At 40.5% G+C, this 21,726-nt stretch overlaps 1 protein-coding gene and 1 long non-coding RNA gene across 2 annotated transcripts in view; one reads left to right on the forward strand and one right to left on the reverse strand.

Annotated features, from left to right (window-relative positions):
- Positions 1-4,191: 4,191 nt before the first annotated feature.
- Positions 4,192-21,726, reverse strand: part of LAMC1 (laminin subunit gamma 1) — a 121,666-nt gene continuing 104,131 nt past the window's right edge. Inside the window, exons 18-28 of the mRNA XM_025382569.1 lie at positions 21,315-21,471; positions 19,517-19,722; positions 18,686-18,765; positions 17,556-17,693; positions 16,510-16,654; positions 15,247-15,396; positions 14,897-15,011; positions 13,150-13,349; positions 11,930-12,088; positions 9,277-9,376; positions 4,192-7,255 (exon numbers count right to left, since the gene is read on the reverse strand). Of these exons, the coding sequence (XP_025238354.1) occupies positions 6,999-7,255; positions 9,277-9,376; positions 11,930-12,088; positions 13,150-13,349; positions 14,897-15,011; positions 15,247-15,396; positions 16,510-16,654; positions 17,556-17,693; positions 18,686-18,765; positions 19,517-19,722; positions 21,315-21,471 (1,707 nt within the window). The 3' untranslated portion in view covers positions 4,192-6,998. The remainder of the gene's footprint in view (positions 7,256-9,276; positions 9,377-11,929; positions 12,089-13,149; positions 13,350-14,896; positions 15,012-15,246; positions 15,397-16,509; positions 16,655-17,555; positions 17,694-18,685; positions 18,766-19,516; positions 19,723-21,314; positions 21,472-21,726) is intronic.
- Positions 8,297-11,346, forward strand: LOC112622761. Its single transcript, XR_003119022.1, has 3 exons — positions 8,297-8,648; positions 8,816-8,974; positions 11,170-11,346. It is a non-coding gene; the product is annotated as an uncharacterized LOC112622761 (long non-coding RNA).

The raw sequence follows: 21,726 nt of genomic DNA on the forward strand, positions 1-21,726 counted from the left end.
GAGGAGAGGTGTGTGAGCTGTGTGGTGTGTGAGGGGGAGAGGGTGTGAGCTGTGTGGTGTGTGAGGGGGAGAGACATGTGAGCTGTGTGGTGTGTGAGGAGAGGGTTGTGAGCTGTGTGGTGTGTGAGGAGGAGAGGGGTGTGAGCTGTGTGGTGTGTGAGGAGAGGGGTGTGAGTGTGGTGTGTGAGGAGAGTGTTGTGAGCTGTGTGGTGTGTGAGCGGGAGAGGGGTGTGAGCTGTGTGTGAGGGGGAGAGGGTGTGAGCTGTGTGGTGTGTGAGGAGGAGGGGTGTGAGCTGTGTGGTGTGAGCAGGGGAGGGGTGTGATCTGTGTGATGTGTGAGCGGGGGAGGGGTGTGAGCTGTGTGTGTGGTATGTGAGCAGGATAGGAGCGTGAGCTGTATGGTGTGTGTGGCCCAAGTTGCTTGAGGACAATCACGTTCCACGTAATAATTTTGCCACTAAGTGGGTCCTTAATATTGCGTAAGTTGCTCATATGTTTAAATCCTGCCTCGCTCTTTCCAAAAAAGAGATTTGAGGCAGCTTATAATAAAATACAAGTATATTTCCTTCATAAAAGGAAAATGGATCCAAATCGTGAGAGAGAATAAGGCAATGTGCTAAAACAATGGTAAGGGTGGTGGAACAGCAAACTATGCTTTGAATTTCCCCCTTGGCCAAATGAAGACTCTCTTCAAATGAGGGAGAAATGAAAGAAAATAATCATACACGCTATCTTGATAATGCCAATCCTTCCTAAGTCCTTCAGAAACTTAGAGGGCAGGCTATCTGAAACCAACGAGGCAAAACTCTCTCCGGCCAGGTTTGATCTCCTGTATCAGTCCAAGTGAGACAGCTCCGAGAGCAGACTGTCTGAGCCACGAAGGATCAGCAAGTTGTAACACACACCTCTCTGACCACGCTGAACATATAATCATTGAAATCATAGCTGTACCTCCTGAGCCTTTATTTTGGACGCTGGCTCAGCAACCCAGGAACTTATAATCCACACTAGGACAGCACATCTCCCAGACATTTCAGATCATGGCTGATTTGTGCTTACTCTGCAGTAACCCCAACACAGAGACCATGGTTAGGAGGAAAAAAATGTCTGTGGAAAAAGTGACGGGGATCAACAGAGAAGTGTAAGGAAAATTAGAATAGAATATCCTAGAAGGCACTGAATATTCAGAAAGGAATTGCATTAGAAATTCTTAACATTAACAAAATTAACATGGACAAAATTTGATGGCTGCATCTAGTTACTAAATGACAAAGGATCTCTGTATTAGGGCAGATACCATGGGATGGGCCTGAAAAGCATCGGTCTGAAGTTCAAGTGATTTTTTTTGTTAATAGCCAAGGTGAAAAGAATGATGAGAAGATGGAAGGGTTGTCTTCAAACCAGGCATGTTTCATGGAGAATCACTTAAATTGAGTTGGACTTACTCATGGGAACAACAGTGTAATAGAAGGTCACATTCTTGATCAAGGACCTGATGCTTGACTTTTTTATAGAAATAAACAAACTATACTAAGTTAATCATAAATAATAACTTTATGGCCAGTATTAATTACAAGGCTTGCTAAAGTGCACATGCAAACAGGATAAAACACCAAATTAATTGGTTGATTGAAATTTACTGGGATCGTTTCCAGGAATTAGAGAAAAAGGAAATTAATGCTGGGCTGCAGGAGGAACTGTGTGGAAAACCTGCATTGGGAATGGTGGGTCTGAGGCTGGGAGCCAGGGCAATGGGCGCTGCAGACCAGATTGCACTAGCCAGTTGTTGACCACATGGCAGTGTACGTGGTGTGTGCTGTGCCATATAATGCAAGACTGTGGCTTTGCTTATCTTCCTGCAAACAAGAGGCCAATCCATACTTAGGTGAGAATGTTGAGAGAGCAGAACGCTGTTAGGAGTTGACAGAGTGCATGAACAAACTGCCATAAGACTCCCTATCTGTGCACAGTAGGAAAAAAGTAACAGGTATGGGAGCATAGGTGGAGAAAGGCTATCTTCTCACTATCATACAACCTGAGTGCCTAGTGTATGTCTCCTAGCCCCAAGGATAACACGAATAACACAGACCCCGATCTTTGGGGGTGGAAGCAAAGCGGGAGGGAAAGATTAGTGGCACCTGAACTATAAAGATGTGTCCAAGGGCCATTCTAGAAGACAGAGCAAAGGTGGGAGAAGTGATGGACACAAGAAGGACTGGCCAATTCCAACACAGGAGGTGATACCTTGACCTTAGGCTTTACTGTACTGGGCAGAGGAGAGGACATTCAAGGCAGAGAGAGAAGTTAAGGCAAGGACATGAAGGTGTTGTAACTTTTGAAATGCTGATGTTTCTAATACTTGAATTCCTAGTCAGGGCTTTTTGGCTTTTCATTGGATTTAAAGAAAAATAATTCTCTTTATGCATTTGATTTCTATTATTTAGAATTCATTCACTAACGTAGAACAAATATAGTCATTCTAGGAGACTCGATACAAATACAAGGCACTATAGTTGATCATAGTTCCCCAGTGGAGCCTTGGACAGATAACTTCCTAAAACGCTTCGTATTTTTTACTCTACTTATTATTAATTTAAACCTGCTTAGCGTGAACAGACAAAATTATCTGCCATTTACAATTCTCGTTTCTGTTTTCATAATCTACGTGCCTGGAGAGATCTGATCTTTCCTCGGGCCTGTCCTTCCTTACATTATGAATGTATCCACCTGCTTTCCCACCTCCTCACCTTCCTGGGTACCTGGGGTCTTCTTCAGACATTCCATTTTGAGCTTAATGCAGGTGGAGCTGATGAGTTCAGGTGTATTAAGGGGCTAGGACATTTACTTATTTATGGAGTAAACCTCTGGGGATATTCTGAATCAGATTATGCTAGTAGCAACTTTCGAGAAACTGCTGTCCTGAAAATGATGGAATAGGAGCAAAATTTTAAAATCTCACTCATCACTCTGACAGTAATGATAAAGGACATACAGCTGCATCTGAATTAGTCCTACAAATGAGGGAAAACGGTCCTCAATAAAGGCTAGAAACAGGGCATGTAAGAAAGCTATAATAGTACTAGTAATTAGTGCCCTCTAAAGCTTTCTCCGAGGAAGTCTAATGAGAGGAGTCCAGGTTCTTCTTTACAGGTATCACAGTTATAACAATTCCTAAGATTGGGAAGGTGGCATGGAATCCACGGGGACCCAGGGCAATAAACAGGGCATCAAAGAGTAAAGGGAAGGCGTTTGCAGACCCAAAGCCTTCCTGCTGTCTCTGTAACTCCCAAAGTCCTCACCTGGTCTCAGGTCCCTTCAGATGGGTCCACCCTCCAGAAAGAGTGAGGTAAAATTACCCGATTCTAGTAAAATTACCTGATTCTAGCCTGATAGTTTAGCACATTACTTTTTATTACATCATAGGTTTTTCTCATCATCTAAAGAAACTACCTTAAGCTAGACATGTGTGTATTGAGAGACAGAAAGACAACTTTTAACATACATCTGCTAATTTAGGAAGTCCAACAAATTTAAAAATAGTTTTTTGGGTTTTTTTTTTTTTTTTTTTTTTAGACAGAGTCTTGCTTTGCTGCCTTAGTTGGAGTGCAGTGGCACAATCTCAGCTCACTGCACTCCACCTTCTGGGTTCAAGCTATTCTCCTGCCTCAGCCTCCTGAGTAGCTGAGATTACAGGTATGCACCACCATGCTCAGTTAATTTTTGTATTTTTAGTAGAGACTGGGTTTTACCATGTTGGTCAGGCTGGTCTTGAGCTCCTAACCTTAAGTGATCCACCCACCTCAGCCTCCTAAAGTGTTGGGATTACAGGTGTGAGCCACTGTGCCAGGCTGTCAGTTGTTATTGAGTATTGAGGCTACACCAGGGTTCCAGTAAACTACAGCCCACAGGTGCATGGCCTGCAAAGCCTAAAACATTTACTATCTAGCGCTTTACAGAAAAAGTTCAACTCCCAGACTACACTGCAGCATCCCAACTTGAGAGAGGCATATATATATGTGTGTGTGTGTATATATATATACACACACGTACATACATACATATACTATATGTATACTGAATTGTTATCAAGAAAATAAGTCACCCAAAGAAGATATTATGTATGGCTTTTCATTCATTGTATCTTTTAAAACATCTTATGTCCCCAGTACCACACTCAGGCCACACCAAATATAAAGGGTTACAAATATTCAGATTTTATTATAAATAAAATACTGTTTTTCTTAAAACATAAAAAATGCCAAGTGTTGCATTTTATTAACCACCCTGGAGAGCAAGGTTGTAGAGATTAAGGCAAACAGCTAAAGTGAAGGCACATATAAAAGGTCCACAGTTGGAATTCAAAGGAAAAAATTCAGGGAAAAACAGCAGTATAACAATCCCTGTGTCACCCAGCATTCTGCAGCAGCCATCCTGTCAATTACATTACATAAACTACAGATAACTGGAGCTAGACAATAAAATAATGGCTGTGTTGCAGGAGTGTAATTAAGGTATCATCTTGTAAAGAACCTTTTATTTTAAAAATAAAATTCTGTTTAAAAAATATACCACACAGGTGGAGAAGAAAATAACAAAAAGTAAGTTAAAAGGAAACCAAACCAAACCAAACCACTCCATTGTTGCCTGAGACTTGCTGGAGTGAACTTCACCCAAACTAGCTTGGCAGTCAATCTTCAGTCCTTTTCTGCAAACTTGACCAAATGTATATGTTAGGATGTACCCACTTAATGACATGAACTAGCCAGGAAATGATGTGAAAACTTGGCAAGAGCATGCCACATCTCCTGCCATTGTAAAAGAGGCCTGGGAGAAGCAGCAGAGTGAAAGCTCAGGAGTGTATCAGGTCAAAACACTTGTGGTAAACTCTGGTATATTCCACGCAGATGGAAACAGGAAGTGGGATCATCAAGAACTAAGTTACACCACCTCTCCCAGTCTACCCATCAGTAGCATTGTTCCTGATGCCCTAAAAGTGCTCAAAATGCACTCTCTTATAAAATTGACCCATCCAGCTCCAATAATTGCCAGAAAGGGCATTTCTCCCTCATTCCCGGCTAGTCCCACTATGGCGTCAAAGATCCTCTTCAGCAAACTTTCCTAATCCTACCATAGCTTGTCAATCTGGCATTCCTGCTCTGGAACATTGTAAAACCATCGTGCTGCATGTTAGGATCATCAGGACTGCAATGGAAGAGGACCCAAGTTACCTCTTTACAGTGGCTGGGTGTGGAGGAAAGCAATGATATTAATTTTAGAGAATGGAGATGCTGCAAACACAAGGCAGAGAGCAAAGTAGTGGGAACAAGTACAATCCAAAGAATTCTAGATGGAAGGGAAGGAGGTATTCAGATACACTGTGCCAGTGAAGAGGAAAAATTGAGCAAAGTGAACAGAGAGTGCCATTCTAGAAATAGGACCAAGTATATTTACATAAATTCCTTATTCTATAATCATGATAAACAAAACACAAAACATTCACACAAAAATATAAATTTGAAATAATTAATAGCACCAGTGTGTCAGATAATAGTTTCTTTCCCCCCACCCCGCCCCTGCTACGCAAAGTACAAAGTTGCATAGTGTTAAAGGCTATATATGAATCTCAAAGGCGGGTTGGTAGGAGGAAGGGGGTGTGTGGCAGGGAATTGTCACACTGTGGTCTTAAAACCACAGAGCTGAGGATCAAAAGTTGAGAAGCCCACTAGGAAACTCCACGTAAGGGTCTTCCCTCTACACTTAGAGGGAAGGTTTAGAGTGGATTTAAATCACAAAGTGCAGGAACTCAATAGCATTGGCAGCTGTGTGAAATACTGAGTGCAAGTATTTGCCACCAGGATTTGGCAAACAATGTTTTTTGAGGGATTCTGGAAGACGGAAACATCAGAAGAAAACTGGAGCTAAGGGTCAAATGTCTCATCTCTCTCCAACAGAAGAACAAATGGATACACGGGATTCTGACAGTACAAGCTGCCATCTAAGTTTTATCCCTTTGCCAGAAAAGACTAGGACGAGGAGGCTTGTTTTTCTTCTGCTTTGTCAAGACCTTAGGGATTAACTGTTCTCTGCCAGATACTTAACACTAGTTCCAAGACTAACTAATAAAAAAGCTGTAAGAATTAGTTTGATTTTGAAAACAAAACTTTAGTGGTTATCATATCCCTATTTCTTCTGTGTAAGTTCCGTTTATAAGAATATTAAAAGATGTCTTTTGGTCTATTGGTGAGTGCAAGCTGCCCATCCAGATTTAAATTATCAGCTGCCCAAAGATCTGAAAAAAGTTCATCTTCCTAGTCAATTATTAATATACTAGAAAAATCTTCTTCAGCCATGTTCACCTGGAGACTTTTATAAATAATTGCATCCTGACCCATGGATGGCTCAGTGTCCTACACTCAAAATAGCTAAAAGCACTGATGGATGGCTACCGACATTCTAAATGACCAATACCTTTGGCACAGGATGTTTATTTCCTTTTGCTTAGAAGGAAGAGGGGCAGGAGATGCAGATGCATTTTCTTTATCCATGGACTGGATATACTGGCCATCACAATGCTACTGTTAGTAGCCAAACTTTTCCTTCATAGAAACGAGTAATGAGACTGAGGAGGTTCTGCTGGTATCGATGAGACAGGGGAGGGCTACTTGCTCTGCCCCAGCATACACGGGCTCACACGATGTGCTTATGCCACTGTACAGTAATGTAGGATGCCACGTCCTCACGCAAATCAGAAGGGAAAGTGTGGGTAAGGTAGCAACGTGAGTGGAAGAGAGACTTTATTAGATAAAACCCTTTGTTCCCGATTCAGGATGTTTAATTTGCTTCTCTTTAAACTTTGTGACTTTTCCTGGTTCAAAAGGACAGTGATGGACAGCAGCAGAGGAGTGGGGTCTGAAAAATGTAATCTTTGTGTTAAGGCACTCTGTGGCCTCACAACTGCCCCCCTGTCAGAGGGATGCTGCCTTCCAGCCCTAATGACGCTAGGGCTTTTCAATGGACGGGGTGTTGAAGCAGCCAGATGGTAAGGTCTTCCTGATGTCTTCCAGATTGCGAATGTCCTTCATGATCTCCTCGATATCTCGATTATAGTCCATGATGGCAGCCTCCTGCTTCTTGGCTTCATTCTCCAGGTCAGACACTTTCCTATCAAGATCGCTGACCTTCATTTCATCTTTGGCTTTGTTTAGGGTGCCTTCAATCTCGTTTAGCTTATTCAGGTCCACTGTGTCAAGCTGCCCTGGAGGTCAGAAAGTACACAGAAGAGAACAGACACCTTCAGGAAGAATGATCCCTTCACAAGTACCTCCACTAGTCTCTAGGCCCAGCAGCTGCCACTCTGCACAGGCAGCCCTGCAAATGTAACTTGCAGATTGTTGATGTCACACAATGGTATAAAATATGCAAACCAAGTACAAACGCTGACCTAACCCAGCAGGGATAGGTCTGAGCATATAATTAATATCAAGCTGGGTGTTTTTTTCTGAGACAATGTCTTTTGCAGAATGTTTCCTAAATGCACAGCTACCATGTTCTAGACCTTAAGCTTCACTTGTGGTTTTGAGGGTCATCTGATAACATTTAATACCTTTTCCAGGTGTATACATGTAAGCTATGTGTCATTTTAGTGCCAGCAAAGATATACAAATCTCTAAGACCCCTAATCCCTCAGCTCTTAGAGATTCCAGGGAAGATGGGTTAGTTTTAGAAGCTCACTTTCTGCTTTCAGGAGTTAGACACTATTAGGAGCCTTCCTATGGAAAATGGCCAGGAGTAAAACGCTGAAATAATTTCAGTCGGTCTTCACTTTAAGCTTAGCAAGAAAAAGAGGCTCTTTGGAAAGAAATGAAACGTTTCCATAACAAACAAAAGCAGACACAATGGACAGCATTTCATGCATACTTGATTAAAGTCTCACAAAACCATTTTACATCAGTGATTCTCAGATGTTAAATAATTTGCCCAAGTTTGCACAGCTTATAGGCAACAAAGCAAATATACTAACCGGAGTCAGACTAATGTTAAAAGTCTACCTGTTCCACAAAAAGCTTTCTCTTCTAGCTTACTTTCATTTTATATCCATCTGTTGGTACATAACTTATTCTTGACATTTGAGACCAATAAAAAAATACCCCTGTAGCCCCCCACCAAAACAAAATGCACCAGGCTTTAAATGCTAGCAAATTAAAATATAATGCCTTGCTACAAAGAGTCCTGGCTGGAGTGCTGACACTTTATAACGGAGTCCGGTGACAAAAGTGCATCTGTCCCAAAATGAAGCCTGCTCCCTATCACCCTATCAAACGGGATTAAAAGAAGGTTTCCGTAGGCACAGATTTCCTTGAAAAATCAAGGTTTTTCTCTCTTTTGGCATGAAAGCTTTCCCCTCATCAGACTGTCCTTACTTAGCAAATGAAGACAATTCCAGGCAGTAAAGTCATGACCAGTTTTAAGTGTTCTTTTTCATTTTTTAAATTGAGACACGGTTTCGCTCTGTTGTCCAGGGGGGAGCGCAACAGCTCACTATCACCTCAAACTCAAGTGACGCACCTGCTTCAGTCTCCTGAGTATCTAGGACTACAGGCGCATAGCACCACACCCAGCTAATTTTTAAAATATTTTGAAGAGACGAGGTGAGATCTCCACCGCTATATTGCCTAGGCTGGTCTCAAACTCCTGGCCTCAAGCTATCCTCCTTCCATGGCTTCTTAAAGTACTGGGATTACCAGTGTGAGCCATCACACCCAGCCTGTGTTCTTTTATTCTACTATTGAAATTCTTTACTTTAAATCCCTTAAAGATACTGCCAGCAAGATGAGTTAAGAAAAATCACTCTTTAGTTATACAATGATACTGGACCATAAATACCACCCTAGCTGGCAATATATCTTCAAAATACAAAAAGAAACTCCTCAGACCACAATGTTCTATTTAGGGCAAGGTCCACAGAAGGCACCTAGTAAGTGCTTGTCACATTAACACGGCCTAAAGTCATGATTCAGGTCACAATGTAAAGCTGACAAATCGTCAGTATGGTAAAGCAGCAAGTTGCTCTTAAAGACCCTACTGTGCAAGACAAACACTGATTTTATAAGGCTTTCAAAAATAAGCAAGAGCAAAAGGAAATATTAATAATTAATGACTTAAAAGGGATTCATGTAAACCTGTATCATCCGCTTTTGAGTCAACTGTACTGTATCAGATCCCAAGAACAGTACAAAAGATTCAGAGACTGACAAAAATGACTCTATAGCTACGTACCCAGCTGTTCCAAGAGGTCATTAATAATGCTGAGGAGGCTAGTAACAGAGTTCTTGGCTTTTCTGGCATTGATCTCGGCTTCTTGAGCAGCCTGTGAAGCCTGTAAGGGAAAAATGAGGCAAAAAGTCCTGACTGTATGTTTTCATCTTCTTTAAATCTTTTTTCCCAATGACCCAACAAATTTAAATTTGCGGATTTTCTTCCCTTTTCTAACTTAGGAAATTGAAATCTCTCACTGCCTTTTTTCTTTTTTTTCCCGGTGGGGCTGCTGCATATCTTCATACTGAGGATGTTATTATTTCTACTTCATCAAAGTTACGAGTAGGCAGTCACGATGCCTACACTCACTAACTCACTATATTTGTATTTCAAAAATTATCTCCTTTTCTCACGTTCTCACTCAATAATATATGGAGGTATATTCATAGTAAAACCTATTAAGCAGAAAGAAGTTATTTTTTAAGAATGATTACAGAAACTATGTTTCAGAACCAAAACATGTCCTTTGGGACACTCTTAGGGACTTATTAGAAATGTCCTATTCTTTGAAAATTTTCATAGTTAAGTAAAGCTCTTCTGTAAACTCCCCTTCCACATGCAATGACCCAGCCACAATACCCCTGACACACATACTCGTTTATTGGGGCAATATAATTTACATTTTAAAAACCAAACAAAGGTAAATACACTTGGGAAATTCCATGAAACCTGAACAAATAACTGTGCATGAGTCATAGGAAACAGCAATGGAAGAGGAAGTATCTAAGTATCAGAAAACAGATGTTCTCACAAATAAATCTAGTTGAGATTTAAGTGAGTGGCTTTGAGCCTCTTACCACATAATTGCTTTTCCTAGTTTTGGGTCAGGACAACGCAAACATTTTGGGATCAAAACAATGTGAAGATTTAAAAAAGAACAAGAAAACAAGACAAAAAAACCTTCAAAAATAAATGATTAATCTCTGTCCAAATGGCAGCTGTCCTTATTAAGCATCCACAAACTTGTCTGCGAGTATAAAACGAGGGAGAAAGGACCCTGCCAGGGCCAGCCAAGAGCGATGTCCCTGCATTTAACCTGTGGTCTCCAGCCTCCTCTTTCAAAAGAATGAAGCTATACACCTTCATTCTTCTGGCTAAAAAATACATTACAGACTCAAATAATACTGGCCAAATGTTGGCCTTTCAGAGTTGACAGAAATACAAATGAGATAGTACATGTGAGGGTGGTTTGTTTCCTTAGAAGTTACCAAAAATAATAAAAGATCTTCTTTCACCCTTTGACCTAAACCAAAATCCTTTTTTGAAGCTCCTAAAGAATACACTGTTTTCTTTTTTCAATGTTTTAAATCTAATGTTTCTATAACCATATTAAAAATGAAATCCATATATGCTCAACATATGTGAGAAATATCTATTTTTTTAACTTTATATTAATTTTTTTTTTTTTTTTTGAGATGGAGTCTTCCTCTGTGGCCCAGGCTGGAGTGCAGTGGAGTGATCTTGGCTCATCACAACCTCCACCTCCCAAGTTCAAACGGTTCTCCTGCCTCAGCCTCCTTTGTAGCTGGGATTACAGGCGCCTACCACCACGCCCACCATGTTGGCCAGGCTGGTCTCGAACTCCTGACCACAGGAGATCTGCCCACCTCGGCCTCCCAAAGTGCTGGGATTACAGGAGTGAGCCACTGCACCCAGACACCTTTATGGGAATTTTTACTTGAGCCACACCATGACAGAGAAAATAAGGATAATCCAAACCAACACCCACCCCCCACCCCCACCTACAAAAAGCATAACAAAATCAGGTGTTTGCACAGGGAGAGTTTCTTTTATCACTTCCCTAGAGTCTTCACTGAGATTAACAGGCTTTGTACTTCTTTTTTCCATCCCAAGGTGAAAATGACCCACACTGAGGGACTCTGTTTTTTGGCAGCAGTGAACAAAGGCCTCTTCCTTGCCACTGAAAGCGAGCAAGTAAACAAGTTCATGTATGTCATTACCATGATTGCTACACCCAACTGGAAAAAGAATATTCCTACTGTGACTCCATTAAAGTCGTTTCAAAGCAAAATATAGCATAGAACAGAAAAATGGACCTTAGTTCTTCCTTGGGCCATCCATTAACAAGTCAATTTTGTTATAAATGGTACCTTGCATACACATTACCACAAAAGGTGAAAAATTAAACTAGATGTAAGTTTCATATGTTTTGGTTGGGTGGTGGACAATGCCATCTTCAAAAATTTCTTATATACAAGAAACCTGTCTTTGTCTCTAAGGAGCAAGGTGCTGGGAGAACAAGAATAGGAGAAAAATTAACTTTTCGCTGCATTCCTTTTTTATTAACATTTATGAATTACCCATTGAAAAATATAAACACATACTTTTTAATGTCCTAAAACGTCAAACGTGTAAAACGATGTTTTACTTTTAACTGAGTAACTTTGGGACACGACAATTGTGCAACAAAAATACCTGGCAGAAGATCCAAATTCTTTGTCTTCTATGTAAGCTACTAACCCAATTCTTGACGAGACAACGTGATGAAAAACAGAAGTCAATATAAAAAAGATCCTTCTTAACAAGTGGGGGATCTTTATTATTAAACACTGTTCACTTTCTGCCAATGAACAAATATACCAAAACCTCTTACCATCCCTGCCATCATCATGTCCTGGTCAGCGTCATCTTGTTTTCGCTTTAGCTCTTTTTCTGCTTCCTGTAGTTGCTTCAACATATTGTTCACCTCATTATCCAGATCTGTAACTTCTGCAAAAGTTCTTTCAGCTTCTGCCTTGGTGCTGGTGGCATTCTAGGCACAAAAGCAAATTGCAATTTTTTTGAAAAAGCTTTCCTTTTTCTCAAGTATGCTCCCATTCCTTTTATAATTTGTAAAATGACTCAAAAATATAATCCAGAAACAATAATATATTGATTTATACTATCTCATGACTTACATTATCAATTTGGGTTATAAATAATAGTAAAAAAAAAAATTACTACCCACATGATAACATTTTGTATTTTATCTAGCACTTTCATTTGTATCCTCTTCTTTAATCCTGGAAACTTCTTTTCTATTATTGCCATTTTTAGCTGGGGTCACACAGACAAAAAATAATAAACATTTAATGGCATACACTTTCTACAACATCATATTGATTAGATGCTTTCATTGAGATAAAATTTAAATTCAAAGCTAGCTTGGTTTCTTCTTGGCAGTTCATCATAATGTACAAAAAGACCACAATCCTAAAATATGAGTATTTTATAAAAGCCAACTGTTCTAAGGAAACTAAGAGATTTCTGAGATTCTTAAGTACGTAATTCTAAAATTGCTCCAATCTCTCTTTTAAACAAAACAGACTGACCTTGAAATAAGAGAAAGCCAGACTAAAAAACATTATTCTTTAAGATGAATCCTAGCAGTGGCAGGTATGGGAAGTCTCTCCTAGGAGTAGCTTACATATGGCGATATGCTTGAAAGGGGGACTTGAAAGTTGTATTGATAAGGCACACTACATAGTATTGAAATAAATACCACCTGTCTGAGTCAAAGAAGAATGTTTATTTAGAAAAAGTCTGATTCTTTGTGGGAATGGTCTCTACAGACCTCTGAAGCCAGACCTCACACTGAGACACAGCAGAAATTTTAGAGTAAAGCACCCTTTTACTGATTCCCCCTCCTCAATCAATGTGGATACCTACTCTCACACCTAGTCAAAAGAAAGAAAAAAAGACAAATATGGTTTAAGACAATTTTACTGAAGTTCAGGGAAAAAGTCTGCAAGGGCTCTGAGGGTCTGGAAAGAAACTGGAAGGTGACTAGAGAAAGGTATGGGCAGGGACTCTTGGAGAAGAGGAAACGCACACCTTTTGGACAGCGCTTGCGATCCTCTCCGCCTCATGGGCCTTGTTCTTGGCCTCTGTGGCGTCCGCCGCAGCGTTGCCCAGGGCCTGCTGGGCTTCCCTGGTCTTTTCATTGGCTTCAATGATGGTCTGGTTGATGGCAGGAATCTTCCTTAGTGCCTCCTCTGCGGCCGTCTTGTTATCGTTCACACGCCTATCAAAATCTGAAACGAGTTCAAGGACACATTTGAGCTAAACTCCCAACAAGTAAAAAGGGGGCCTTTCAGGGAGTTCCAACTGAATTTTGTTTTTGAACAATGGAAGTCAGGGTAAAAAATGGAAGACAGCATGGGCTGAAGTTTTAGAAATTACACATCTCTACAGAAAAGGTCCCCCAGGTAGTGTTACAGAAATGTTCCCCGTTTCTGGAAATACAATTCTTACTTGAACAATGTGCTTTAAAATGCAGAGTGCTGAGCATCCCATTACCACCACCTCAACCATCATTAAAAGCGGTGGCAATTTATTTAGTGTTTACTGTGTGTCGGGTACTGAGTTAAGAGTTTTGTGTCTTTGACATAAAATAGGCTGTATGATTTTTATAAGAAAATTGAGGATTAAAGAAGTTAGATGACCTGTGGTGCAGGGTGCAAGGTTTTGAACCAAGACCCCCTGACACCAGAGCCCATACTTTGAAATACTATTTTTTTTTTTTTTTTTTTTTTTTGAGAGACAAGGTTTCACTCTGTCACCCTGGCTGGAGTGCAGTGGCACAATCACTGCTTACTGCAGCCTTGACCTCCTGGGCTCAAGGGATCCTCCCACCTCAGCCTCCCAAGTAGCTAGGACTATGGGTGTGTATCAGCATGCCTGGCTAATTAAAAAAAAAAAAAATTGTAGAGATAGGGTCTCACTATATTCCCCAGTGAGAAACTGGTCTTGAACTCCTGGCCTCCAGGGATCCTCCCTCCCAAAGTGTTGGGATTACAGGCCACCGTGCCTGGCCCATACATTCAACTAGTATCCTGTAAAGCATCCTGTAAAGCTTCTCTATTTATAGAACCTATGACTATTTTATCAGACATGAATTCACAGTTGCTCAGTGAATTGGTCACATTTCTCTTCTGTCTGGGGTGAAGAAAAAAAAACCAACAAAGCATCAGATGCCACTGGCAGAGAAAATGAAAGATAATCTCCATTTACCTATGTAAGTTCTCTTTTTTTATTTTTTTTGAGATGGAGTCTCACTCTGTCACCCAGGCTGGAATGCAGTGGCTGGATCTCAGTTCACTGCAAGCTCCGCCTCCTGGGTTTACGCCATTCTCCTGTCTCAACCTCCCGAGTAGCTGGGACTACAGGCGCCCGCCACCTTGCCCGGCTGGTTTTGTGTATTTTTAGTAGAGACGGGGTTTCACTGTGTTAACCAGGATGGTCTCGATCTCCTGACCTCGTGTCCGCCCATCTCGGCCTCCCAAAGTGCTGGGATTACAGGCTTGAGCCACCGTGCCTGGCCTGTAAGTTCTCTAAATAGGCATCTTGATTATGTGAGTTTGCCTAATAAGAAAATATCTTTAAAAAAAAAAAAAAATCCATACTGAAGTATGCAGGGATAAAATGACATGAGTTCTGGGATTTCTCTTTGAAATGCTTTAGCATAAAAAAAGTAGGGAGCTGGGGATGAAGTAATAAATATGGTAAAAGTCGTAATTAAAAAAAAAAAAATCACTCTAGTGGTAGAAGCATTTGCCCCTGTTATCTCAGCCTTTTCTACCTTTCAGGTTGTTGAGAATGTCATTAGCTTCTTGTAAGGTATCACGTCCCTTCTTTGCAGCTTCTTCGGCGAGGGCCTTGGCAGCATCAGCTCGGGCTAGGAGTTGGTCTGCGGTCTGCAAACACATGGCAGATGAGAGGATGAACCCTCAAAGCAAATCCCTTCTGTCTCCTGGACAGACAAGGCTCTCCAGAGGTGCCACCCTGAGACTTGCCAGCATACAACATGTTAGGGTGCTCTCTCAGCACTATGGTCTGCTGTCTGCATCAGAGAGACAAGATCACCACAGACCCATTTGGACTGTTCAAATGTTGCCTCAAGAAATGAAGCGACCTGCAAATCAAACCAACCTGCTGTTCAGTCTTTCCTTTCTCCAGAAGGTTCTTGACTTCAAGTTCCTTCCCTCTCATGTCTTCTCTGAGGTCCTCATAATCTTTCAACTTCTGGTCAATCAGACGTTCCAGATTCTCAGCTTCCATCTTTATGTTATTTGCTTCATTCTGTGAAAATCAAGTAAGATCACTACACTTTGGATAAAACATTTAAACTAATGAAAAGGTAGGCTTAGGAAATCTGTAACTCCTAATACTCAATTGATATTTTTAAAAGAACTGCACAGATCAAGATTTTATGGGCTTTCTTTTTTTTAAATGAGATATATTTCAGACTCACTGAAATTCACAGCATCCACATACAGTTTGATGAGTTTTGACAAACATATTTCTGCATAACCAACACCCCAATCAAGATACAGATTTCCATCACCCAAGAAGCTCCCTTTTCTCCCTTTCCACCTGATCTCTACTCCATCTTTCCAACACTGTGCCTGCCATTGTTCTGATTTTTATCATCATAGACTAATTCTGCCTCTTTTCTAATTCTAAATATACAGAATCAGACAATCTGTACATGTCTGAAGAGACCTAAACCTTTATGATAAAAATCAAGTCAACACCTCAGATATAAGAAGTGAAACTTAGTAAATCTCAAGCTTAATGCAAAAAATACACCATTTATACAGAGCTTGGAGTGAGGATCCATGATTAGAGTACAGATATTAAATAAAATCCTACCAATTCCAAAATATTTTACCTGCCCCACAACGTCCTGCTACAGTCCTTTAATTAAACCATTCTCTCTTATTTCTCTCTAGGTCTCTACTAGACAGAGCCTGGGAGTAAATGTCTACATGTACTCTGTTTTAACCAATTCAAATGTATTATAATTTGGATTTGTACTAAAGACTTAGGAGTGATTGTTCATATCATCAAAGTAGTCTTTGCTATTTAATGTTTACAATCACAGGATTCTTTACCTTGACAAGTTTTTGTTTTTGTTTTTTTAAGAGATGGGGTCTCACTATGTTGACCAGGCTCGTCTTGAACTCCTGGCCTCAAGCGATCCTCTCACCCCACCTCAGCCTCCCAGGGTTGGCATTACAGGCGTGAGCCACCATATCTGGCTACCTTGGTAAGTTCTATTAGCGTATGTGAAACAGACTCAACTTTACCAGCGAGTCAGTGGGAGGACAGAGGGAGGTGCAGAGCAGTCGGCTCTCACATAGACTTGGGGGAGAGACAGGGTGGGGCTGTGCGTACAGGCTGCCCCCATACCTCCAGTGTCTCAGAGTCCAAAGAGCTCAGCTGAGCCACGCTGGCATAGATCTCCACAGCTTTGTCACCGGCCCTTTTGGCCTCCTCATGTACTCGGGCAGCTTGTTTTTCCAGATCCTGTGAGATGTTCTTCGCTTGTTCATACCTAAGACACAAATAATGTGATTTAATGACAACTTAGCTGCTTTTAGCATCTTAATGTTAACCAGATTAACATGATCATGTGATAATATGCCCAAAACCTCAAAGGAAATGCTATATTAAAATGCTTGCATTTTAATAACATTTTGCATATTTACATTTTCTCTTATCATTTCTATTTATAATGTATGGCTTGGCGGGTGCGGTGGCTCACACCTGTAATCCCAGCACTTTCAGAGGCCAAGGTGGGCGGATCACCTGAGGTCAGGAGTTTGAGACCAGCCTGGCCAACATGGTGAAACCCTGTCTCTACTAAAAATACAAAAATTAGCCCGGCGTGGTGGCAGGTGCCTATAATTCCAGCTACCTGGGAGGCCAAGGCAGGAGAATCACTTGAACCCGTGAGGCAGAGGTTGTAGTGAGCCGAGATCACGCCACTGCACTCCAGCCTGGGGGACAAGGGCGAGACTTGGTCTCAAAAAAAAAAAAAAAACAACAACAACAACAAAAAAAAACAAAAGAAAAGAAAAAGAAAAATTTTTCTATAATGTATGGCTTACCATATATTTTCTTATTTCAGACACCCTTTAAAGATTTGTAGTTCAATTATGTTTCCTCTACTTACTCTATATTTTTTTCTCTTCTTCATTTGTGCAGAATTTTAAGTATCATGGCTCATCTTGTTACTATTCTCTGTAGTTATAACAGTAATTGAATTAAACCAAATCTCTGTGGCTCCACATGCCCTTCTCTACTTACTGTGCCATTTCAAAAGCATGATTAACAAAGGAAATCTTACTGCATGAATGCATGCTCTGAATCCACCAGCATTTAATTTTTCATTGAATTAGTGTTACTTACCAGAACATCTGAAGGGGTGTAAACCACTTTTAAATTATACTCACTTCCTATTAAGCTCTTCAATCTCAAATGCTGTTTGATTTTCTCCTGCCAATGTCCTCAAAAGCAGGTTGTATGCCTCAGTTGATGTATCATTGGCTGTCTTTGCCACTCGAACAATGTCATCAGCTTCCTGTTTATGACTATACAGATAAAACAAAAAATAAGCCATGAAACAACCATCTGATAGGGAAATAAGTAAAATTTAGGTAATGCTTACTTTATTATTATTATTATTTTTTGAAATGGAGTCTCGCTCTGTCACTCAGGCTGGAGTGCAGTGGCGCAATCTTGGCTTATTGCAACCTCCGCCTCCCAGTTCAAGCAATTCTCCTGCCTCAGCCTCTTGAGTAGCTGGTATTACATGCGTACGCCACCATGCCCAGCTAATGTGTCTTTAGTAGAAATGGGATTCGCCATGTTGGCCAGGCTGGTCTCGAACTCCTGACCTTAGGTGATTCACCTGCCTCGGCCTCCCAAAGTGCTGGGATTACAGGCATGAGCCACTGCGCCCAGACTACTTTATTATATGTACATATACTAACATGGGCAAGAATTCTACAAATACTGGAAAACCTCATTCATTTGGAATTTTGCGATCATTTCAGCGGGGCTGAATTTATGAATAGCCTTCTAAAACTGAGATGAGAATATTTTCCAAAAAATTATTGGTATAAATTTATAAGAGAAAATGTTTATAATTATAATTCTTCAGAAAAACTATTTTTAAATTTAATTGAGTAATGTATATATAAAACTGTGTATGCCAGCAAGACATCATTTATCTAATCATAAACAAATCCCACGCCTAATCTTTATTAACAACAATCTGCTAGTTTCACTCAGTTACTACAGTCTTAAATAAGTTAAAAATCTAAAAATGTTATGGTTTTGAGATATATAAATATGAACTGTCTTCAAGCCACTGTACTCTAATATTCAAAGTGTGAATATTCTAATGTAAAACTAAAAGGAAGAAAAGAGTATACACAGCCGATAACATCTTAGAAAAGAGAGCAAACCTTGCAGAAGTGGGTTATGTGGAAAGCGTTTATGGGTTATGGAATAAGACAACACACACACACACCATAACGGAAGCCACAACTTAACCATTAAACAGAGGTCCAGAAGTTACCGTTCAGCAAGCTTTCGAGCCTCTTCCGCCAAAAGAGTCATGTTGTTTGGGTCCCCCGTAGATTCTGGCTGAGTGACTGACTGCACAGGAAATAAAGCACTTATTCTCAAAAGACTGAATTATTTCAATTTAATAAAGCAAGAATCAAAACTAAATTTTTGTTAGAGGGCAAAAAGAACGCCTCTTCCTTTTTTTTTTTTTTGAGATGGAGTTTTACTCTCGTTGCCGAGGCAGAAGTGCAATGGTACAATCTCAGTTCACCGCAACCTCTGCCTCCTGGGTTCAAGTGGTTCTCCTGCCTCAGCCTTCCAAGTAGCTGGGATTACAGGCATGCGCCACCATGACCAGCTAATTTTGTCCTTTTAGTAGAGATGGGGTTTCTCCATGTTGGTCAAGCTGATCTCGAACTCTCGACCTCAGGTGATCTACCCGCCTCGGCCTCCCAAAGTGCTGGGATTACAGGCGTGAGCCACTGCGCCTGGCCCCAAGAATGCCTCTTCTTATTTTCAGGGATCTTTATTTAATATCACCACCCTCGATTGCAGATTCTTTCTATTTTCAGTAAAGGATAAAGGAAGATTAAACTGCCTAGTACCATAGAAGGAACAAAGCTAGAGAAATAACCCAGATGTCCCTTGGTTTTTATCCAGTTTGTAATAACTGTTTCATGCCAACTATGAGCAATGTGGCTTTCTTGCTCCATAATTAGGGACAAATAGAAAGATGCATGGAGTCAATTTAGTTGAAGAAGCACTCCACTGCCAGTAACAGACTTGCTACAAATCCCAAGGGCCTCCCCCATCCCCACCTCAGACGTTTGCAATCACTTACCACATTGGCAGCAGCGACTTTTGCTTTTTCAAGTTCTCTGGACGCGATTTCAATCAACCTCTCTGTGTTCTCTACATGGGCACGTGCTTGTTCAGCCAAGTTTCCAGTCTCTTCAATGGTATTCCGGATATTTTGTAAACGGCTAATTTGGCTGGACAGACTGTTATTCACTCTCTGTAGGCGATCCATCAAATTCTGGTCAACATCTACAATGGTTTGCAGAAGAAAGTCTGTAAATTATCTGAAGAGGATCGTATCATCTCACATGAAATCTGAGGCCCTATGTATCTTTGCTCTTCAAACATAGCAGCTTTCTGCCAGGTTTCTGCAAAGCCCCTGGCATAGCTGGACAGCCTTTACCATGCCCAGTAGGTCCTTCTCTGTATACTCATCACACTTCTCCAACCGTGTGCCCATCTGCCCACTTGACTATGAACTCTTTCTTACTCATCACTATATCGCTGGTCTTATGCAGTGGATGGCAAAGAGAAGACACCCAAGGAATGTTTGATGAAGGCAAGAATGACTGACTTTAATACCAGCACGTGCAATTTAGTCATAAATATACAACGTTGTTAAAAATGCTGCCAGCCCTAAAAGCCAAACATTTTTCAAAACCCAGAAAAAAACTAGGTTTAAAACATATATTGAAGTATGACAAATTAAACTCATTTTGCATTTTAAACTAAATAGACTCTTCTGCCACCTCCATGCCCCAGCATATCAGTGTAATTTCTTTCAAACTGATCTCTGTTTTTGAATAGTTCTTAAAATTATTCTTTATTAATATGCTCATTCAACTTAAATCTCATACTCAGGTCCTAACAAATCAAAAGATAAAATATAACCCTGTTATTATTAAAACTTTCATGTATCATGAGGTTTTATTAATATATAAAAACCATTAAGTAAATTGACCAATTCATATTTCAGCATCATGCTCAATGTTGGGGTCTAAATTTTCTAAGGAATGTAAAAAATAAAATAAAAAATAAAAAAAGATGAGAAGTCAAAGGTAAGACCAACAAAGATGAATACAGGTTTGGAAAAAACTAAACTGAAGCAGGGCTACCAAATGCATGTACAGAGGTGATATTCTATAAACTCTTGCCTAACTGTGTATGGTGGTCCTGCTTGGAGGGTTACTCAGTTATTTGATAATGTAAAAATTTTTTGGCTGGGCGCAGCGGCTCATGCCTGTAATCCCAGCACTTTGGGAGGCCAAGGTGGGCAAATCACGAGGTCAGGAGATCAAGACCATCCTGGCTAACACGGTGAACCGCCATCTCTACTCAAAATACAAAAAATTACCCGGGCACGGTGGGCATGTGCCTGTAGTCCCAGGTACTTGGGAGACTGAGGCAGGAGAACCACTTGAACCCAGGAGGCGGAGGTTGCAGTGAGCCAAGATCAGGCCACTGCACTCCAGCCTCGGTGACAGTGACTCTGGCTCAAAAAAAAAAAAAAAAAGCAGCTTATGAAAACGCATGCCTTTCATGATTTTTAAAACTATTTTAAGACACCCTGAAATAGAACAGATTCAAAAAATGCTTGAAATTTCAACATCAAATAGTTTTTTATCTGTTGGAAAATCACCCTAGTTACTATATCTTAAAGCACTAAGTTTGTCAGGTTGTTTTTGAATTAGTGTTTAAAAAATGAAATAATTTATAATCTACAAGTAGTTTAAATATTGAGAAAGAATTTTATAAAACCATACTAATTAACCTTGCTTTAGGAGCCACATCTAAAGATTGGTCCACCTCACTGAAGTCACGCACTGTTCAATCATGCATACCTTTGACATCCTGGGCCTCACGAAGGAGGTCCATAACTTCCCTCTCTGCTTCCTTTAGTCTATCCTCGAAGGCTTGATCCGTCACCATCTCATCCCCAGTTCCAAGGTTTGCTATGAGACTCTCTAATTCCTGGAGCTTCACTCGATGATCAGCAACCTAAACACACGGAAGAAAGAAAAGGGAAAGGTAGGACACACAAGTATTCCTGAAGAACTCAATCACACTTCCTGCAGGAATCATGGGCACTCCATGAATATGTAGTTCTATCCACTCCATGGATGTCTACTTCTGAAGAGAAGACATGGCTAGTTTTTATTTTTCTAGCTTCAAAAGAAAACCTTCAGAGTCATTCCTTTGACTTTAAAGACTGCATGCTGATGATTCTTCAGCTCTGACCTCTCCCTTGAGTGT

The sequence above is a fragment of the Theropithecus gelada genome, chromosome 1 (genome assembly GCF_003255815.1).
Source record: "Theropithecus gelada isolate Dixy chromosome 1, Tgel_1.0, whole genome shotgun sequence".
NCBI lineage: Eukaryota > Metazoa > Chordata > Mammalia > Primates > Cercopithecidae > Theropithecus > Theropithecus gelada.